This window comes from Falco punctatus (assembly GCF_963210335.1).
Source record: "Falco punctatus genome assembly, chromosome: 8".
Lineage (NCBI taxonomy): Eukaryota > Metazoa > Chordata > Aves > Falconiformes > Falconidae > Falco > Falco punctatus.
Genome location: NC_137588.1, coordinates 55,191,548 through 55,211,711, shown reverse-complemented (window position 1 = coordinate 55,211,711; position 20,164 = coordinate 55,191,548). Strand labels below are relative to the sequence as shown.

Sequence of the window (20,164 nt, the reverse complement as noted above, 5' to 3'; positions counted from 1 at the left end):
GCTGTCTCCAGGCCTGAGGTTTTGCAGAGCGAGGTGTGGCTGGCTGGGAAGGTCATGCTCAGTCCTTGCCCTGCTCCCCCCGGGGCCTGACTCAGCTCCTTCCAGCTTTCCAGGGAAAATCTTTGCCTTGAATTTCTCCTCTGCCTGTGTCGTCCAGGGCTGGACCCATCATATACCTGCATTGCTCCTCTGGCCTCATAGCAGGCAGGACTGCTAATGGAGGTGGTAATTAATCTGGGGGGCAAAGCTGCAGCAAGGGGAGAGGCGGAGGTGTTGGACCCTGCAAGGGGGTCCCCGCTTACCCTGTGGTGTCCCCTGCTCCCTGCTGTGCCCTGGCCCCGAGTCCTGCACAGGGGATGGGAAGGCGTGGGGCACGCGTGGGCCACGTGCACCAGCTCTGGGCGTGCTCCGGCATGGAGCAGCCAAGTGCTCACTCATGTGATGCAGCTGCTGTCCCCAAGGCTGGGAGCGAGGCCGGGCCGGGACCTCTGGCTGGAACAGGCTCGGGGCAGCGGGTGTGGGGAAGAGCTGCTCCTCCCACTCTGCTCTGGCAGCTGGAATGGTCATTAATAATTGCAGCTCTTGCCGCGATGAGCAATTGTAAGGAAAATTGTCTTGCTAATCTACTAGAAGGTTCTGGGCAGGAGCTGGCTGCGGGAAGCCAAATGCCTCTTGGCATCACCCAGAACCAGCTTGTGGCTGCGGTGCCACATCGCCCTGGTACCAGCTGCGGGAGGGAAAAACCCCATCAAAGGCGGAAAGTGGGAATGATGGAGGTGGGCTGGGACCAGGCTGGGTGCTCGGGCTGGGGCACATGTGGGCGGTGGGATGGTCACACAGAGAAGCAGCAGGATGTGGCTGTGAAAAGGGACAGAAACAGCCGGCGCCTGCCTGGTAGGGCCAGGATGAGCAGGATGTGGTACGTGCCCAAGCTGAGTCCCAGCTGTGTGGCCAAGGTCAGGGAAAGCGCAGGCGAAGGTGAGTTGACCGGCTGCATGCGAGCAGCCACCGAGCCAGCCCTGGCTCAGCCGGGGCAGCAACGCATGAGCGGAGGGCAGGGAAGGGGCAGGGGGAGGCAGCCATGCGGGACAGAGCCTGCTTGTGCCTGCTCAGCCCCGGGGTACCCGGCCTTGGCTCAGGGCCAGGGCAGAGCGGCGGTGCCACAGCCAGCCTGCCGCTTGCAAAGCCTGCGCCCCCCGCGCCCAGCGGGGGCTCAGCCCCTTCTGGTTGGCACCCTGTTGCCTCTGGCCCCTACTGACAACGCCTCTACCACCCAAGACGCCTCCATGCTTTGCTGAGAGCAGCTGTTGCCCACCAGCTCTGTGCACCATGCGAGGAGCTTGTGCACAGGCAGCGGAAGGAGGGTCTCGGGTGGGCTGCGGAGGTGGAGCTGGGGGAGGGGCTGTGGCTGCGCTGCTCTGAGAACAAAGCCTGGCAGCAGCAGGCTCAGGGCTCCCACCGTGTCCCCGAGCGGGGTCCCACCACATCCACTCCCAAAGGCAGCTGAGCTGCTTGCGGGGCGCCTGCCGCAGCCCTGGCCCCCGCGCCGGCCCTGGCAGCTGCTCTGCAGCTGCTCGCAAACTCTTGCAGCCTCTTAGGGCGGCTCTGGCCTGGCCTGGCTTGGAGATGCTGGTGCAAGGGGCACGTGCAGGCGTGGGGGAGTGGGCAGCACGGGCAGCGCCCTGTCCCTGTCCCACTGAGCTTGGAGGTCTCATCTGCAGGTTGCTCCAAAGGGCTTTCTTTGGGAAGGGCCATGCCAGCATCAGCCCCAACTTGTGGGGCTCAGTCCCTGTATGCTCCCCACTGCCGCTCTGGCATGGAGACCCCCTCAGCGTGGTTCTGGTGGGGGCTGTGGGCTGTGCCGGGGGTCGGGGGGACAGGGAGATGCTGCCTGCCCTGGCAGGAGTGTGCGGACCCAGCCGGGACCCCTGGCAGAGCCCTGTGCGGGTCAGTGCAAAAGCAACTGTGGGTTCACATGGAGGCAAAACCTCCTGGAAAAGGCACCATTGGGCAGAGCCTGGCAAGGTCCCGAGGGCACGGGGGGGGGGGGGGGGGGGGGGGTTGGGAGTGGCAGGGCTGGAGGAGCAGGTGGGCAGCAAAGGGGCCCCCACAAAGACTGCGCCCACGGGCACCTCACACTGCCCTGGTGCTGCAACCTTGGTGACAAAACCTCAGGGCACAGGGTCTCGGGGAGCTGGGGGCACAGGATTCCCGACGTGCCATGTCCCCAGGGTGGAGGGGACATGGGGCAGGGTGGGTTGTGGCATGCAGAGCAGCACCCAGCACACGAGGTCCCCAGGGCGCAGGGTCCCCGGGAGGGGGTAGCACAGCACACCGGGACCGAGGTGAGCCCAGAGCGCAGGACCACTCGGGGTGCAGGTTCCCAGGAGGGAGCTAAGCTGGGCTGCAGGTTCCCGGGGTTCGGGATCCCCGGGGCGGGAGGTGGTTTGGGGTGCGGGGCCGGAGCCCAGCCCGGGGTGCGGGTCCCCAGGCTGCAGGATCCCGGGGGCGAGCAGTGTGCGGGGGCAGCCCGGGGCGGGGCGATGCTGCCCGCACCCCAGGGGGCCCGGCCGGGTGCTGCCGGCGGGGTGCCCCGGGGGCGCCCCGGGGGCGCGGCGGGGGCGGGGGCCGGGCTGGGGGGGCGGAGGGGGGGGGGGGGGGGGGCCGCCGTTCGCGGCGCTAGGACCGGGCGCGGCGGCGGGCGGAGCCTCCCCGCCGCTCGCCCCTCCGCCCGGCCGCTGCGGCAGTGTCTCGGAGGCGGGCAGGCGGCCGGTCCCTCCGGTCCCCCCGGCAGCATCCCGGCCCCGCCATGGCTGGCGTCGGCTTCGCGGCGCACCGCCTGGAGCTGCTCGCCTCCTACCAGGACGTGATCGGCGAGGACAGCCCCACGGACTGGTGAGCGCGCCCGCCGCCGCCCCTTTGTCCCCGCCGCCGCCGCCGCCGCCCTTTGTGCACGGAGCCGCCCGGTAACACCGGCCGCGCCCCGCGCTGCGCCTCCCGCCGCCCCGGGCCCGCGGTGCCGGGAGCCCCGGCACACAAAGGCGGGCGGGGCGGCAGGGGTGTGTGTGTGTGTGTGCCCGGGCCGCCGTCCCCGGTGCCCGCACCTGCCCGCCGCCGCCGCACCGGGCCGGGGCGCGGTCCCCGCTTTGTCTGCGCCGGGCCGGCACGTGCGAGCGCCGGGACCCGCCGCCCCCGGGAGCCCCCGGCACGGCCCGACCCCCCTGCTGGGCAGCGAGCGCGGGGAGCGGGGGGTTCGCGCACGGCGGGGAGGGCCTGGGGGGGCCCCCCAGTGCTGGGCCCGGCCCCGGGTCCCTCGCCATTGTCTGGAGCCGGAGCCGCGGGCAGGGGCGCCCCGGTGTGTGTGTGTGTGGTGGGGGGAGGCGAATGGGGGCACCCCCAGCCCGCCCCGCTCCCGGCCGGCCCCTCTGCCCGACGGAGCGAGGCCTGCGGCCGCGGGGGCACCGGGCATCCCCCCTTCACCCCGGCCCTGCTGTCCGCAGCCCCCCGGGCTTATGGGGTGCCCCATCCCCGGGGGGCCGCGGTGTGTTGGTCTGGGCCCGCCCCGCCGGGCTGGGGGTGCCGCGGGCTCGGGGCGGGGGGTGGCCTCCCCCGGCGGGACCCCCCGGGCTGCCCGTCCCTGCCTGCGCCCCCCGTGCGGGGCAGCCGGGGCTGTGGCCGCCAGGGCCCGGCCCGGTCCAGGCCCCGCTGCAGCCGGCGCAGCATCCCGCAGGGAGCATCTCCCCAGTGCCCACCCGCATCTCCCAGCCCCGCCTGGATGCTGGGGGGCTGGCTGGGGCCGTCTGCACCGGGACCCCCTCCTTGCCCCCCTGGGTGCCTGCGCCACGCGTGGGGGGGGTGCTGCTGGCACCCTGGGGTGCAGGTCGCTGGGCCAGAGCTGGGGTGCTGGGCAGCGTTTGGTGCTGGGTACGTGCTGTGCATGCTGCTCTCTGGCAGGGGTGCCTGCTGTGCACCCAGCGCCCAGCCGGGGAGCACCCAGCGCCCAGCCGGGGAGCACCCAGCGCCCAGCCGGGGGCTACCCCACTCTAGCTGGGTCCCTGCTCGTGGGACAGGGCTGGGAGCCCCCTGGGCTGTGTGGGCCTGGGCAGATCCCCGTCCCTGCCAGCCCTGGCTCTCCCAGGAGCCCCGCGGTCCCGCTGCCAGCCCGAGGGTGCCGTGGGCGAGCGCGGTGCATGTTGCCGGCCAGGAGGCAGCTGTCAGCCCTGGGTACATCTCACTTCCCGGCATCCGCTGCAAAGGAGCCTTCCCTGCCAAAGCTGCTGAGAGCAGCAGAAACGGTTCCCGGGAAGGTGAGTGCTGGGGCTGCCTCCCCCCCCCCCCGCTACCTCCAGCACTGAGCCCCCAGCCAGGCAGCAAGCCCCCACCATACCCATCCTCGGGGCTGAGGTCACCCCATCATCCCCAGCCCCTCCATCTCATAGTCATCGGGGATGCCCACCACTTGGTGCCAGTGGAAACAGCATCATCGCTGCAGGGCCCAGGGCCTGGGTGCAGGATGAGGGGTGATGCTGGGGAGGGGCTCCATTGTGCAGGGTGATGGGGACCAACCCCCAGTGGTGGCCTGGCCCGGCGGAGCCAGGGGCTGTAAGGACACTGCGCCAGAGCCCAGCCCTGGGCTGGTGCCAGGGGATGCCGTGCTCTTGCCTAGCCGGGATCCCTGTGTTTAGTCTGGGATTCCCACCGCCCCGGGCCCCCCCCACTTCAACCCGGTCCTGGAGGGTCGGAGCATCCCCTCCCCCTGCCCGGCCCCGCAGAGGCTGCTGGGGCCCATTACTCGATCAGAAAGGAATTTGGTGCTGCTTTCTGAGCACGCCGACTCCCTGGAGCTCCCAGCCACATTGGAAACACATGTGCCCAGGCTGGGGCGGGTGGGCTGCAATGCTCCCCCTCCCTGGCCATGATGTGGGGGCCAGGCAGCTGTGGGTGACCCGGATGCTGGCACCCACAGGCACTGCTCCGCCTGCTCTGGTGAGCAGTGGGGCCATGTGAGGGCAGCTGGGCCAGTGTCCCCTCGGTGGGGTGATGGGGGATCCTCGCTGGAGTCCTCCGGCTGTGGGCAGCCCTCCTCCCTGGGCTGCACAGGGCACCTCCACCCACGGGTGACACACATGCCCAGAGCCCAGGGAGTGGGAAGGGGCTGTATTTGTTGGGTAGAAGGATTAAAGCCCATGGAAGCAGGTAAAGCGATGCATGACGCTGCCTGCACCCACTGTGGCACTGCTGGTCCCTGCTGTCAGGGCTCGTGGTAATGCTGTTGGGGTCCCTGGGGGCACCCCTGGGAATGCTGCTGGCCTCTGGACTGGAAACCTCTGGATCCTCCATCCTGTCTTGGGGTCAGGTCATGTTGGGCCGAGCTTGGGGCAGGGCTCTGTTTCTGTGGCAACCCCCAGCTGCCCTGCATCCTGCATCCTGCATCCAGATACAGCCTGCATGGTGGGGTCCTGGAGGGGAGGGCAGGCAGTGGGTGCCCCCAGCACCCACAGGGCTCCTGAGGCAGCGACGCTGTGTCTCTGCCCTATGCAGCCAGCTGTGTCCCACGCTATGATCCCCCAACCCCTGCTCGTGGTCCTGGGCTCCCCCAAACTGCTGCTGTCCTCCCCCCATTCCTGGGGGATCACAGCAGGTTTCCTGGGCCGGGGCTGCGGTTGCAGGCGGGGGCTGCGTTTGCTGCCCTTCCTGGCGCAGGCATCGCAGACAGCGCTTTGCAGCTGCTTTGCCGGCTTCAGGCCGGGAGCTGGTGACGGCTGGGGCAGCCGATTAGCGGGATCGGGATGTGCGGATTAAAGTCAATCTTGTTGGTGCAATTATCTGCGGCTCGCTGCCAGGGGCTCAGGGGGTGGGGGGTGCCAGGGGTTGGAGGGAGGCCCCCTCTGTGTTAGGCACCCGCCTGCCTCCCCCTTGTTTTTCGGCTCTGGGGGTCCAGCTGTGGCCTTGGTTTGGGGGTGGCTCTGCTTGTAGGGACCTCCCCCGATTCCTGTCCCCCAGGCTCTGGCTGGAAGCTGTGGGCTCGGGCGAGAATGGATCTGCCTGGCACCGCGGGGATTTTGGCTCTCCAGCGAGCACCGCACGGGCGCCGCCAACCGAATGCCGATCGGCAGAGCTGCGTGCCCGCCCCAGTGCAGGGACTGGGGGGGGGGGGGAGTCCAGCACGGGCGGCCCCGGCTTTCCGGGTGCAGCGCGTGACGGTGGCAGGCAGGTTTGGGTGCCTGCCAGGCCCCGGCAGGTCCCTGCAGCCTGCCTGCCTCCCCCGCTCCCCTCCACTAATCACCTCGTCATCGGGGCGAGCTGCATCCCAGCTGGGATGGGGGGGGGGTGTTGCCATGGCGATGGAGGATGCTGGTTGCCTAGCAACATCCATCCCCTCGCCCACCTGCCCTGGACTGATTTGGTATGCGTCCTTCCCCCCCTCAGCTGGCTGCACACCCCTGAGTAGGTGCGGGCTGGTGGGGGTCCCCGCGGAGCCCCGAGGGGGCTGGCTGGGGCGCGGTGGGAGCGAGAGGGGGTTTCCCATCCGCTGGGAACGGTTTCCAAGGAACAGTCTCCATGACGGCCCCATCACACCCAGGCGGCACATTGATTTGCTGCTGCTGGTGCTCTGGCATCCTCCCCCGGCCTGGTGCCTGCCGGGCCAGCGGCTCACGCAGCTTGGCACGTGAGCGGCCCCGAGTCCCCTGCCGGTGCCTGGGGCTGTCCCCAAAGCTGGTCAGTAACTGCCAGGGTTGGGGGAGATAGGGACAGTGTACAAGAAGCTGTGGTAGCGTGGCTTGTGGCATGGCACAGCAGCCAGCTGGTCCCTGTGCCCAGGTGACCTTTCTGTCCCAGACCTTGGGACCCTGCCCCACGGCTGCCAGCCAGCAGGGTGGGCTAATAGGTCCTGTCCAGTCCCACATGCCCTGACTGGCAGTCCGGCCCTTCGTGATGGTGATGGACAAGGGTCTGAGAGTGGCTGTGTGGCAGCTTGGGGACACCTGGCCAGTCCCCCAGGAGCTGCCCTGACAATGTTAGCAGGATGGGGGGGCCTGTCCCATGCTCCCCCCGGCTATTGCTCACCCACGCTGTCTCCCCAGGGCCCTCTACACATATGAGGATGGCTCCGATGACCTGAAGCTGGCAGCATCAGGAGGTAAGTCCTCTGTCCCCACAGCTGGCTCAGCTCTGCCAGCGTTATCCTTGGCACCCATCCTGGTGCTGGGTGGACGTCGGCTGACGGTGCCGTGCCAGGTGGAGGTTTGCTGGAGCTCTCTGGCCACTTTGAGATCCAGAAGGTGATGTATGGCTTCTGCAGCGTCAAGGACCCCCAGGCAGTGCTCCCCAAATATGTCCTCGTCAACTGGGTGAGTGGGGGGGGCTGTGCCTGGGGGGACTGTACTGTTCCCCCTGTGTTCTCAGGGGCACGGCTGGGTGCGAGGGAGGAGCCTGTGGTGGCTGAGGGCATGTGGGTCCTGCTGCCCCGTGGTGGTCAGCTGGGTGGGGGTCACCCTGCCACCCCTCTCCAGCTCAACCCCTTCCCGGCTGCCATAGGTAGGTGAGGATGTGCCGGATGCCCGCAAATGCGCCTGTGCCAGCCATGTGGCCAAGATCGCTGAGTTCTTCCAGGTGGGTGATGTCGGGGCAGGTGAGGATGCTGCCAGGGCACTGACCCCAGTCCCTGACGGCTGCTTGCCCCCTCACAGGGTGTGGACGTCATTGTCAACGCCAGCAGTGTGGAGGACATTGACCCGGGGGCCATCGGGCAGCGGCTCTCCAACGGGCTGGCCCGTGTCTCCAGCCCTGTGCTGCACCGCCTGCGGCTGCGGGAGGACGAGAACGCTGAGCCCGTGGTAATGTCCCCGTGGTGGTGATGGCGATGATGATGGCGATGGCAGCGGGTGCGGGGCATCCCTCCCGCTCGGGGCTCCTGTCTGCCACAGCCCGTCACCCCGTGTGCCACTTACTGTTATTCCCCCTCGCTGATCCCAGCCCCTCCGCCCCCCCTGCCTCTCCTCCGTCCCAGGGCACCACTTACCAGAAAACCGATGCCACCGTGGAGATGAAGCGGCTCAACCGGGAGCAGTTCTGGGAACAGGCCAAGGTGGGGTACAGGGGGGGCAGGTGATAGCCCCTGGGCAGCGGGATGAGCCACTGGAGGGCTGATGGGCAGCCCTGTCCTTCATCCCCCTGACACCAGAAAGAGGAGGAATTGCGTAAGGAGGAGGAGCGGAAAAAGGCCCTGGATGCCCGGCTGCGGTTTGAGCAGGAGCGGATGGAGCAGGAGCGGATGGAGCAGGAGGAGCGGGAGCGGCGTTACCGGGAGCGTGAGGAGCAGATCGAGGAGCACAGGCACGGCAGGGGCCAGGGAGGATGTGCATGGAGGGGATGGCTGTGCGCGTGCTGTGAGCGTCTGGGTGGGCACATGGGTGTTCATTCATGGGGTGGGGTTGGGGCAGGGACTGGCAGGAGCCGGTGCCCAGCTTCTCTCCCGTACCCCATTGCAGGCGGAAGCAACAGAGCATGGAGGCGGAGGAGGCCCGGCAGCGCCTGAAGGAGCAGTCCATCTTTGTAAGTGCCGTGGCAGGCGTGAGTGGCAGGCATGGGGCCGGCATCAGAGCCTGGTATTGCCCCCGGGGAAGGGCTTTTCCCAGCCAGGTCCCCAGGGCATCCCAGAGCTGCGGGGTCACACTGTGTCTCTTCCCAGGTGGACCAACAAGACGAGGACGACAGGCAGCAGCTCAGGAAATCTGAGTCAGAGGTGGAGGTTAGTGTGGCGGCAGCCATGCCCAGTGCCAGTCCTCGCTGTCCAGCCAGCGGTGCCCATGGCTGGAAGGGGACCCAGCCGGAAGATGCATGGGGGGTGGTCCTGCAGCCCCATGCCACTGGGGCGGTGCGTCTTAACCTCCTCTGTCCCCACAGGAGGCTGCTGCCATCATTGCTCAGCGGCCTGACAACCCCCGGGACTTCTTCAAGCAGCAGGAGCGGGTGGCATCGGGCAGCAGTGACGCCATCTCACCGGGCAGCCACAGGACAGGTGAGGGGCTGGGGTGGCTGCGGGCACCAGGATGGGGGGGCACAGAGATGCCAGGGGAGGCTGTGGGCTGCGGAGCAGGTGAGTGTGGTACCACTGGGGCTCCCTGCAGCTCAGTGGGTCACGGCAGGATCTGGGGGGACCAGGGATGTAAAGTCAGGAGGAGGTGTCCTCTCTGCCATCCCCATCGTCACGGCTGTGGGTGCTGGGGGCACGAGGACAGCAGGGAGTTGTCCTGCTCTGCTGCGCCACCATCACTCTCGCTGACATCGTACCTCATGTGGCCCCTGCGGCTGGGGCAGCTTGGCGGGGCTGGATGCCAGGGTGACTTGAGCAGGATTGCTCCTTGCTGGGTGTTGTCCCCTCACCTGTCATGGCACCACACTGGCAGACAGGTTGGCAGTGTGGTTGGTGCGGCACGGTTGTGTAGCTGGAGGTCCGGGGGGGCTTGGCAAGGAAACTCATCCCACGGGGGCAGCTAAAAGGGGGCAGGAGTGTGTGGGGCAGGCGTGGGGTACCTGGCGTGCTCCTGGCTGGCAGGGGATGCCCCGTGGGCAGCCCCACAGTCTGGGGTCCAGCCCTGGGACTCTTTTTGGCTCTAGGGCAGGGGCTGGCTGTCCTGGTGGGTGCCTCTGGCCGTGGGGCTGTGTGTGGGTCGTCCTGGGGTGCTGTGCTGTAGGGGCTGTGCAGGGGGGAGCCTGTGATGTCTGTTCTTGCTGTGGGACCGTGCCATGGGCTGTGCCGTGGGGCTGTGCTGTGGGGCTGTGCCATGGGTCGTGCTGTGGGCTGTGTGTTGTGGCCGTGCCGCGGGGTTGTGCCGTGGGTTCGTGCTGTGGGGGCCGTGCTGTGCCTGAGCAGATAATTGGTCCCATGGCTATGTCCTGGCCTCTCTCTCCACCTGGCCATGCAGCACTGCCTCCCATCCTTCTGTCCTGCTGTCTTTCCATCCTCTTTTCCTGCCATCCACCCACCCCAATGTCAGTGCTGCTTCCCTCCCTGCCATCCTCCCATCCTGGTGCCCTGGTGCCCCGGCCCCACCGTGGCTGCGCTGAGCAGGGACTGACCCATCTCTTTGCTCTCTCTCTCTCTCTCTGTCTCTCTCTTCCGTCTGTCTGTCTGTCTTTCTCTTGGCAGGTCGTCTGCACTGTCCTTTCATAAAGACAGCTGACAGTGGGCCACCTTCTTCCTCCTCCTCCTCCTCCTCCCCCCCACGGACCCCCTTCCCCTATATCACCTGCCACCGCACCCCAAATCTCTCCTCTTTCTTCCCATGTAGGTAGCTGGGAGCCCCTGGGTGCACAGCTCCGGGGGGCTGAGACACGGGCAGCTGCCCCACAGCCCACCTCAGCCCCACGGCACAGCGGACCGACAACAGAGGCAGCGCCCCTCCACGGGCACCCCGAGGGGGACGGGTACCCCAGCAGGGGCTGCACCCGCACCCATGGGCACCCTGCATGCCTGAGCTGGGGCTGGCCCCACAGTGGGTGCTGTGCCCCTGGGGCGGGGGGATGCGACAGCCTGTGCCCATGGGGCCGGTTGTGCCTGCGGTACAAGGATGGAGTGCTGGGCAGGCTGCGCCTATGGGACAGTTGGGGATGGCGCAGAGCTGTGCCCGGGGAGGTGATGCTCTGCCATGGGATGGAGCAGGCTGTGCCCATGGGATAGAGGGGGCACCGGGCAGGCTCTGCTCGCAGGGCAGAGGCAGATGGGGCAGGCTGTGCCCATGGGGCAGGAGGAACTGGGGCAGGCTGTGCCCTTGACCATGAAGGACTGTGCCCAGGGGGCAGCGTGAGATGGAAAAGGTTGTGCCCAGGATTGTGTGGGGCTGTGCCCATGGGGCAGAAGGGGCCAGATGGTGCCTGGGGCCATGTGGGGCTGTGCCTCTCCCTGGTTAGGGGTAGCAGAGCACAGCTGTGCCTGCAGAGGCAAGGCTGTGCCAGGGCCCAGCTGGGCAACGTGTGGCCAGGGCCAGCATGCACCATGGCAGGTATGGGGCTGCCTGTCCCCAGACTTGGCAGATGCTGCAGCTGCAGTGGGGGTGCCTGGAGCGGGGCATGGTGGTTGCTGCACCCATGGGTGCCTCTACCCTGCCATTGCAGGAGGGGGCGACGCAGTAGCAGGTACATGGTGACTTGCATTTGACAGCTCATGGCCAGGTTGGCGTGGGGCAGGAGCAGGGGCAGCGCTGGGGTACTGGTCTCCCCCATTGTGGGCAGCCCCCCCACATCACCCCGTCTCCCTTGTCCACAGGCAGCCAGTCGGACGCCTACCGCAAGTCCTCGGCAGTGGGCTGCAGCCCCTGCGAGTCCAGCCCGGCTGCCACGCCGCTGGGCGAGCCAGGCACCCGTGCGTCGGGTGACGAGACGCCAGCAACGCCCAAAGGTGGGCGCAGGGCTGGTGCTGCCTGCCCCTGCATGCAGCTGCCTGGGCATACCCCCGTGGTTCCCCACAGCATGCCCCCTGCTGCAGCCCCCTTGACTCCTCTGCATCCCCCACTGCAGCCCCGATGCTGCAACCCTGCCATCCTCCCTTGCATCGCTCAGTGCATCCATGCTGTCCCGTCTGCATCTCTCGGTATATCCCCCGCCGTCTCTGCTGTGTCCCCTAGCACATCCCCGCCGTACCCACTGCTCCGTGCCGGTGCATCCCCGCCGTCTGCTGCATTCCCCCAGTGCAGCTCCACTGTCATTGCTGCATCCCTGCCGTTGCCAGTGCATTTTCTAACAGTGCATCCCTGCTGTCTCTGCTGCACCCTCCACCATGTATCCCCCAGCCATCTCCAGCACATTGCCCCAGCCGGTGCACCTCCACCATCACCAGTGCATTCCCCTGGCTCTGTATGTGCCTGCCATCTCTGCAGCATCACCCCAATGCAGCCCTGCTGCCTCTGCTGCATCCCCTGATGCAACTCTGCCTTATTTGCGCCATCCCCCCGTATGTCCTTGCCAGTGTTGCTGCTTCCCCCCACGCAGCCCCACTGTCCTGCTGCATCCCCAGTGCAGCGCAGCCAGCTCTGTTGCCATCCCCATGTGTCCTCACTGCGTCCCTACTGGGCCCTTTGCATCCTCTGGTGCATCCCAGCTTGCGCTTCTGCATCTTCCCAGTGCACCTCTCCCCATCCCCTCCACATCCCTGTGCCTGCCAGCTACTCTTCCCCCACCCCAGCAGGGCCCAGACACCCACGAGGGGATCACCTTGCCTCACATCCTCTCCCACCACGTCCCCGTGGTGCCCAGTCCCCTGGTGCGTGCCAGGACCGTGCCATCGGTCCCCTTCCTGCCCAGCTGCAGCCCTCACCTTGGGTGTCCCCCAGCCCTGGACGATGGGGGGGCCTGTCCCCACTGACTGCTGTCATCCCCCCCCTTGCAGATTCCCCCAGCCCCAGCACCCAGGAGGCCAGGCCAGCCACCCCCGAGCAGCACTGGCCCTTCCTGGGGCCTGAGGACAAGGCCACCGAGCCCCCTGGGGACGAGCCCAGCCCCCGGCCAGTGTGGACAGCGGGGGATGAAGCCCTGGGGGACCTGGTGACCCTGGAGCCCACCGAGCCCTCCCTGCCACCCGTGGCTGCTGAGCCCCAGCCCGGGGGGACCCCCAACCCCGAGAGCCTCATCGACCTGTGGCAGAGCGACGAGGCGAGTCCCCCGGCTGCCTGGCCCCTGCCTGCTGCCCCTGTCCCCGAGGGTCCCCCAGCCACGCTGCCTGACGAGGGGGCCCTGCTGAGCCTGGACGAGCTGCCCGAGCCCCCCGCCACCTTCTGCGATGCAGAGCAGGAAGAGGAACCGGTCGGCGAGGGGGACTCCCAGCCCCAGGGGCTCGACTGCCAGCGAGCCCCCCAGGAGGACACCCCCGGCCGAGAGACACCCCCCATCACCAATGGGGAGATGGCCCCCAAGGACGGGACGCCGGGTCGTGGGGAGCAGGTGAGCATTGCTGGGGTGGGTGGGGGGGAGGGTGATGGGGTGGCTGGGGAGGGGTCCTGACTGCCTGTTTTGCCCCCCCCTGCTGCTTGCCCCAGGCCAGTGAGGGCTACTTCAGCCAGTCCCAGGAGGAGGAGGTGCCCCCCCCGGAGGAGCTGTCAGCCAAAGCCCCCCAGCCCATCTTCTACAACAAGCCCCCAGGTGAGTGGGGACAGTGGCGGGGGGGTTGGGGGGCCTTACGGTGTTACTCTCTGTGGGGCACCTGCACCACCCTGACATGAATGCCCCCACCCCACAGAGATCGACATCACGTGCTGGGATGCTGACCCCCTGCCCGATGAGGAGGAGAGCTTTGGGGGGGCCCTGTAAGCCCGGGCCCTGCTGCCGGCACAGGCAGCCCGCCCCGGCCGGCGCGGGGCATGAGGGGGCTGCAGCTGGGGGCCGGGCCCCCCCCTCACCCCGCCGGGGCCCCGCAGGATGAGGCCTCTGGGTGGGGGCCACCTCGCTGTGCCCCTGCCCCGGGGCACCTTTTACAGCCCCGCCCCCCCCCATCTCCTCTCTTTTTTAAGTTGTCAGTAGGAGCTGTGTCAGTCCCCCAGCCCCCCTTAGCAGTCCCTCCCTGCTGCCCCAGCGCCCCTTTGGGGGGGGGACGACACATGCTCGCATCCCCTGCCTGGCTGTGGGACAGGGTCCTCATTCTTTTCGTGCCCGCCCCCCCCCCTCCAGGAGCCCCCCAGTACTTTGCACGATTTCAAAAAAAAAAGAAAAAGGATAATAATAATAATAATAAATGAATATGGCAATAAAGTGACCCAACCGAGGCGAGGCTGCGGCCGGCGGCGCCCCCCCCCCCCCCCCCAATCCCGGCAGGGAGCTGGTGTGGGGCTTTTACTCTCCCCCAACTCCTTCCTTGCTGGGAGTCCCGTCCCGTCCCCCCCGCTTGGCCCCCGCTTGGCCCCTCTTCCCCCCCTCTACGGTAACTGTTTTTGGAAAGCACAAGTTCTGTACCGGAGGTGTGCTCATGTCTGTTAATAAATAAAGCGACTCCCACAGGGGCTGTAGCCTGCTGGGGGGGGGGGCAGGGAGGTCTGGGGCAGGGGGCTGCTGGGCGGAGGGTTTCATGATGCCAGCCTGCCGGGAGGCAAACCCGAGCCACAAACTTTTATTCTTAAACTGTAACAAACAAAAAATTTAAGAAACAGAGCAAAGTCCAGGTCCCCAGCGCCCCCAGCCATGGGGGGGCCAGCGGGGGCCAGATGGGGAACCAGCCCCTTCCACGCCGGCGGTGATGGCCCGCGCCGGGGCGGGTGTCCCCAGGGTGACATGGGCAACCGAACCCACCCCCCCATCCCCACCGGAGGGGCACCCATGGCAAGGCCCGGGGGTCCCCCGGGGCCGCTGTTAGACAGCGGTAGTCCTGCCAAAGAGGGGCATGGAGACCGGGAGGTGCCAGGGTCCCGGCTCGTAGGTGTCCCTGCTGCTGAGCTCCGAGTCCGTCCAGCTGGGAAACATGCGGGGGGAGCACTCTGCCTGCAGGTAGAGGTCCGGGCAGGCAGGGCCGGGGCTGGCTGAGCGGGGCAGGTGCAGTGCCGAACCGTAGCCGGCATCCAGGAAAAGGGGTTTGTAGCTGGGGGGCTGCTCCTGCTTCTCCAGCCGCTCGTGGCTCAGGAAGGGGGCGTTGATTTTGCGGTAGAGCCCCCGCGTGTCCATCAGCACCTCGCTGTACGGCGGGGGGGGCTCTGCCATCAGCAGCGCCTCCTCGTAACACGGCGGCTTCGACAAGTCTGACTCTGCAAGGCAAAGCCCCCCCCCCGGACCCCCGCTGCCGTCAGCGCTGCGCCCTGGCTCTCGTGCTGTGTCCCCCCAAAAAAAGGGGGAGGTGCGTGCTCCGAGGATGCCGGGAGCCCCTCCCTGCTCCTTACCGTGCCGGCAGCTCCAGGGCCGTGGGGGTGGGACATGGTGGGGGTGATGATGGTGGGGATCGAGGCGGAGGCGGTGGGGAATGGCGATGCCAGGGGGGCTGCCCCCGTAACCCTCGTAGTGCAGCGGCTCCAGCTCCAGCGCACGCAGGCTCTGCTCCCGCAGCCGCTCCTCCTGCTGCCGCTTCACCCGCCGCCGCAGGTAGCTGCAGAAGCAGCACAGCAGCACGATGAGCCCCCAGATGAGCCAGAAGCCCGCGAAGCAGGTGAGGAAAGTGTAGGTGCCCTGGGACATCACCATCTTGGCTGCCGGCCCTGGGGGGAGGCCCCTGCCTCTCCCTGCCCTCGCGGTGGGGGACGGGATGCTCAGGGCGGCAGCAGGGCCAGGGCAGGACCCGATGCTGTCGGGACCGCTGAGGGCATCTCCCCGGGCTGTGCCCGGTGGTGTCTCCTCTGGCCCGTGGGCGCCCGCCGTCAGGGGTCCGTCCTCGCCATGGAGCCGGGGGGGGCTGGAGCGGGTGGGTCAGGCCTGGGTGCACTGGGCGGGCGGCGGGGCTGGGGGCCGGCAGGGCGGGCGGCGGGGGGCTGGTGGGGTCCCGCTGCCCATCGCTGGGAGGGGGCCGCCGGGGAGGGGGCCCTGCAACGAGACAGACGTGAGCATGAGCGTGGCAGGACGCGGCCGCCCGTTCCCATGGTGACTCGCTCCACATGCGCAGCGGCACCGCAGCTGGGGGGGGGTAGCCATACTGGCCCCACACGACACCACCACCACCCCACCCCCCCCCCCCCCCCGCTGCAAACCTGCACCCCACCCCAGCACCCCGCCGTGGCACTGCTGTGCACCCCAGGCCAGGAGGCAGATGCTGCAGCCCCACGGCATTGACGCCTTTGAGATCATGGGGCATCCGTGGGCATCTCTGCCTGCCGCCCACCCGGCACACCCCAAATCGGCCACAGAGCCCTGGCAGCTTGCCCCCCCTCACTGTCCCACAGCAGGGAGCCCCGGGAGGGGGGGCCCGGGGAGGAGGAGGAGGGACGTGTGGAGCCGCCAGCTGCCTGCGGCATGTTGCGCTCATGGGAGCACGTGCGCAGTGGCTGCTGCTGGCCTCGCAGCCACTGAGGGGGCTCAAGGGACGGTGGCACCCCGACCCGGCGACACAGGGCAAGGGGATGGCCGTGATCGGAACGTCACCCCTGCCAGGTGCCTGCCTTTAGGCAGGGTGACAGCTCGGTCACATCCAGCCGAGCACCGGGTGGGGATGGTGTGTGCTGGGGGGGCAGCTGTGCGCATCAGCGAGCGAGGAGCAGCACCCATGGGTGCTGGCAGGCAGGCGCGTAAGGACCTGTCAGGATCATTATTATCGCACTGTGGGAGAGCAGGGGCCGGCCGGCGGGGCAGAGGGCAAGCACCAGAGTGGCCGAGGTCTGGGCGACCATCGCTCCCATGTTGCCTCTGCCAGGCAAAGGGGTACGGGGTCCCTGGCCACCCCACGGGACAGGGCCACGCTGCTGGCGAGGGGACCACGGCCGGGCCACCGGGTGCCCGGGGAGCTGGGGGGGGCAGCGGGGCCGAGCCCAGTCGGAAGGAAAGCGGGATGGGGGAAGGAAGGGGCCGGGGAGCCCCGGTCACGCTCCGGCGGGCGGACAGCGGGGGCCGCTCCATCACGCAGACAAAAGCGGAGGCAGGGGCAGCGCCGGGCCGTGGGTCCTTGTGGCGGGGGTGTCCCTCCCCAGGGCGCCCCACGCCGCCGCCGCCGCTGTCCGGCCGAGGCCAGCTCGGTGCGGGTGCAGCTCGCCGGCCGCGACTGCAACAGGGTCCCCGCCAGCAGCCTGGGTATCCCCGGGGGGGGCCCGTGCGGAGAGGGCCGCGGATCGAGCACCGGGGTAACGGCCGGGGGGACAACGGGAACCTGGGCAGGGCGGGCTGGCGGCGCCTGGGGACCGGGGGCGTTTGCAGCTGGGGCGGGCGGGGGACGCGGGGCTGCCGGGACCGGGGACGTGCGGGCTGGGGGAGGCGCGGGGCCGGGCTGGGAGACACCCACGCCGGGCGGGGTACGGACCGGCCGCCGGGCCGGGAGCGAGCCGCCGAGCCGGGCCCCGCCGGTGCCCCTGGGCTGCCCCCGGCCGCGGCCTGGGCCCCGCTGTCCGCGTCGCATCCCCGCCCGATGCCTCCGGCGGGGACGTCCCGGCTCCCGGTGCCGAGCGCGGCCAGCCCTCTCCTCCTCCTCCCTCCTCCTCTCCAGGGGCGCGCGCCCGCCGGCGACGGACCGGACACGCGCGCGCCCCGGTCCGTGCCGCGCGCCTCCGCTCCGGCCCCCGGCTGTCGGTGGCGGCGGCTCCGCGCGCCCCCTCCCCGGCCCCGCTGCCCCCGCGCCGCGCAACAGGCGGAGGCGCCGCGCCCTCTCCCTCCGCGGCTCCCGTTACCGGCGGCGGCAGCGCACGTGGCTCAGGCGGCGGGCGGCGGCTCCATAGGGCGGCGGCGGCGGCGGGGGGGAGGGGGGCCCGGTGCGCGCCCGGTGCGCGGCGCCGCCGCCGCCTCCCGGCGCTGCCTTTGTCTCCGGTGAGCGCTCCCGCGCCGCCGCCGCGCGCCGCCCCGCCCGGGCTCCCGCCCCGCCGCTCCGCCCCGCCCTCGGCTCGGGGAGGGACCCGGGAGCCGCGGGCCCCCCGCACCCCCACCCCGGGAGCCGCCGCGGAGCGGGGGCTACCGGCGCGGCTCCGCACGGGGCGGGGGGAACCGGCGCTGCCCCGGGAATCCCCCCCTCCCCCCGCCCCTTCCGGGGAACGGCCGCGGGATGCCGGTGGCGTGAGGGCCGTGGCATCCCCGGGGGTGGCCGCGGGAGCCCCACGGGGCGGGGATCCGGGATCCTCGGGTGATGGCCCCGCGGCCCTGGTGGGGTGATGCCACGGGCTCCCCCGTTCGGTAGCCTTGCACTCGCCCGGGGGGGGTCGAGGGGGGGGCCAGTCGCAGCCTCCTTGGCGGAGGGGGGGGCAGCCACGGGCTCCCCCCGCCAGCGCAGCGCTAAGACGGCGGCAGGGCGGCAGCTCAGCCCGAGCGAGACCCTAACGGCCCCGGCCCGACGGGCACGGCCGCGGGACGCGTGGCTAAGGGCAGGGATGGCAGCCTGGCGCCGAGGGACAGAGGTGGCCCCACGGACACCTCGCTGGCCTGGCCAGGCACTTGCCCCCTGTGCTAGCGCTCCCCAGCTGTTTGCCGTCGGGGGGGGGGCATCACCAGCTCTGCTCTGCTGTGCCCGAGGCCGGTGGTCATGGCCATCGTGGGAGACCCCTCCAGGGTCCTTGTACCCAGCATGGGGGCACCCGCTGTCCCTTCGCCACACCCTGGGGCTGTGCCAGGAGCCTGGTTACAAGGCACGGGCCGGCCCTGTGCCAGGGCCAGAGGCTGGGGGGCTGCCCAGGGGCGGGTGCCCCTCGCGGGCCGTGACCCCGCCGCCACTTCCTCCCCGTGGGCAGGGTGGTGGGCACCCACCGCAGCCGCACACACAGCACATTGTTCTGCCGGGCCTGGCCGGAAGGATTTCCTCCCTCTTGGCCAGGGAATGACCCCGTGAAGCTGCCCACTCCTGCCACGGCCCCGCAGAGCATCCCCGGCAGCCAGCCAAGCCCTGCCACCTTGCCCCGGAGCAGGGCCATGGTGGCCGTGCCTCCCCCAGCCTCCTCGGCTCTGGCCCCGACTCACCTTGCTGGAACTGGTCTCCTGCGCTCGGACCTCACAGCGTGGCCGCGGCCGCCCAGCAGTGCCGGCTTGAGGGGTGTGGGGGTGCCTGAGCAGCACCCGCGGTGGGCAGGGGGCTGCGGCCATGCAGGGGGGTTGGGGTGCTCCCTCGGGGCAGGGGTAAGGCAGAGGCTGGGGGTATGGCAGGGCCCACAGGCATCATCAGGCCAGGGTGAGGGCGGACGGGGGGAGCCAGGCCTCCGGCCCCGCCAGTGCCGGGGGCCGGGAGCTGCCTTCCCCTTCCCCACGGCGGCGGGGGGGGGAGGCAGGCGGGGGAGCGCTCCCCGAGCCACATGGTGGGCTGGAGGAGGAGCCGTTGCCCAGGCAACAGCTGAGAGCATCTTTCACCCCTGAAAATCGTGTGCTGGCGCTGCCACCACAGCCCCACAGCTCAGGGCAGGACCCCCAGCACCCCAGGGCCCAACCAGAACTCTCCCAGGGCCTGCCATGTCCGTGGGTCCCAGACCCGTCGGTTGGTTCCCACTCTGGCCATACAGCAGCACCCCGTCACACTGCTCCCCCCCAAGGGCATGGATGGGGACGAGGCACCCCCCCAAATGCCAGGGCTGGGGCACTGCTGGGCGGGGGGCAGCTGGGGACTGGCAGAGCCCCCTCCATGCCCTGCTGAGGGCTCAGCCATGGGCTGCCCGCACCCCCGCCCTGCCTGCAGAGCCATGGTCAGCCTGGCTGATGGTGTACCAGACACCACCAACACGCTGGTGACCCCAGGACCTCGATGCCAGGGTGGCACAGCCCAGGTAGCGCCGACAGGGCGGCACAAGCATTCCCGGCCCGTGTGATGGGAGCAGCAATCCCCAGGCAGTCCCCATCCCCCCACCCTGCCTTCTTTGCATGGCTGCAGAAAATTCCTGGATTTTACCCCAAGATGCCCCCTCTGAGTGTGAGAACTCCTCCTCGGCCTGCTCCCATAGCAACTGTTCCCTAGCTACCCAGCCGCACTTGCTATTCTCATCCCTGTGCAGCTGTGTGCGGCCCCCCTGCGCTGCGCACAAGGCTGCTGGTGCTGCCGCCGGCCCCGGAGCCCTGGACCCCAAACCCACCCAGCACCCACCCTGGCCAGGCTGCCCCCTTGCACGCTCCCCCCAGGCGACTGTCATGATCCTAACCCTGCTCACACCGTGCCCTTGCTTCCAGGGGCTGTCCCTTGGGCTAAGGAGACAGCGCTCTGTGCTGGCACATGGTCCCCCTCTGCACGGTTGTCCGCCCCCCTGAAGCAGCAATGCACAGCACCCAAAGGGAAGCAGGACTCTGCCCCTGGCCCCACAGCACGCCCCTGACAGCCCGAGGGGCTGTGCCAAGGGCAGGCAGGGGAGTGAGGGGACATGCCCTGAAGGGGACCACAGGAGACATGAACACCCCAACAGCCCAAGGCCTTGTACTTGTCATGCCCCTACACTGACCCAAACGACCCAGCAGAAGCCACCAAGGGCCTCCCATGGTCCCTGGGCTTCAGCCCCAGCCCCTCCCTGCAGGACAGGAGTGCCAGCAGAGCCCATGGCAGCCCAGGAACTGGGGTCCTGGCTCCTCTCCTTACAGTCACCAACCCTGTATGGCC

The 20,164-nt window shown here is 69.4% G+C and overlaps 2 protein-coding genes across 6 annotated transcripts; one reads left to right on the top strand and one right to left on the bottom strand.

Annotated features, from left to right (window-relative positions):
- The first annotated feature begins 2,683 nt into the window (after nt 1-2,683).
- Nucleotides 2,684-13,991, top strand: DBN1 (drebrin 1). Of its 4 annotated transcripts, XM_080398588.1 has the most exons (15): nt 2,684-2,895; nt 7,086-7,141; nt 7,240-7,352; nt 7,540-7,614; nt 7,692-7,838; nt 8,012-8,089; nt 8,186-8,337; nt 8,493-8,556; nt 8,693-8,752; nt 8,908-9,022; nt 10,154-10,295; nt 11,274-11,401; nt 12,389-12,939; nt 13,035-13,137; nt 13,235-13,991. In XM_080398588.1, exons 1-15 carry the CDS (start codon nt 2,810-2,812, stop codon nt 13,303-13,305), a joined length of 1,941 nt encoding a protein of 646 aa, XP_080254714.1. In that variant the 5' UTR covers nt 2,684-2,809; the 3' UTR covers nt 13,306-13,991. The 4 variants fall into 4 exon arrangements, with proteins under 4 accessions (XP_080254714.1, XP_080254712.1, XP_080254713.1 ...); XM_080398586.1 differs by lacking the exon at nt 10,154-10,295 and having other exon boundaries at nt 2,685-2,895; nt 8,027-8,089; nt 11,270-11,401; XM_080398585.1 differs by lacking the exon at nt 10,154-10,295 and having other exon boundaries at nt 2,692-2,895; nt 11,270-11,401.
- Nucleotides 13,992-14,083: 92 nt separating this feature from the next.
- PRR7 (proline rich 7, synaptic) lies at nt 14,084-20,142 on the bottom strand. Of its 2 annotated transcripts, XM_080398605.1 has the most exons (3): nt 18,553-20,142; nt 14,859-15,061; nt 14,084-14,726 (listed from the first exon to the last, which is right to left on the bottom strand). In XM_080398605.1, the coding sequence occupies exons 1-3, from the start codon at nt 18,927-18,929 to the stop codon at nt 14,338-14,340; spliced, it is 969 nt and encodes a 322-aa protein (XP_080254731.1). In that variant the 5' UTR covers nt 18,930-20,142; the 3' UTR covers nt 14,084-14,337. The 2 variants fall into 2 exon arrangements, with proteins under 2 accessions (XP_080254731.1, XP_080254732.1); XM_080398606.1 differs by lacking the exon at nt 18,553-20,142 and having other exon boundaries at nt 14,859-15,491.
- Between the last annotated feature and the right edge of the window lie 22 nt (nt 20,143-20,164).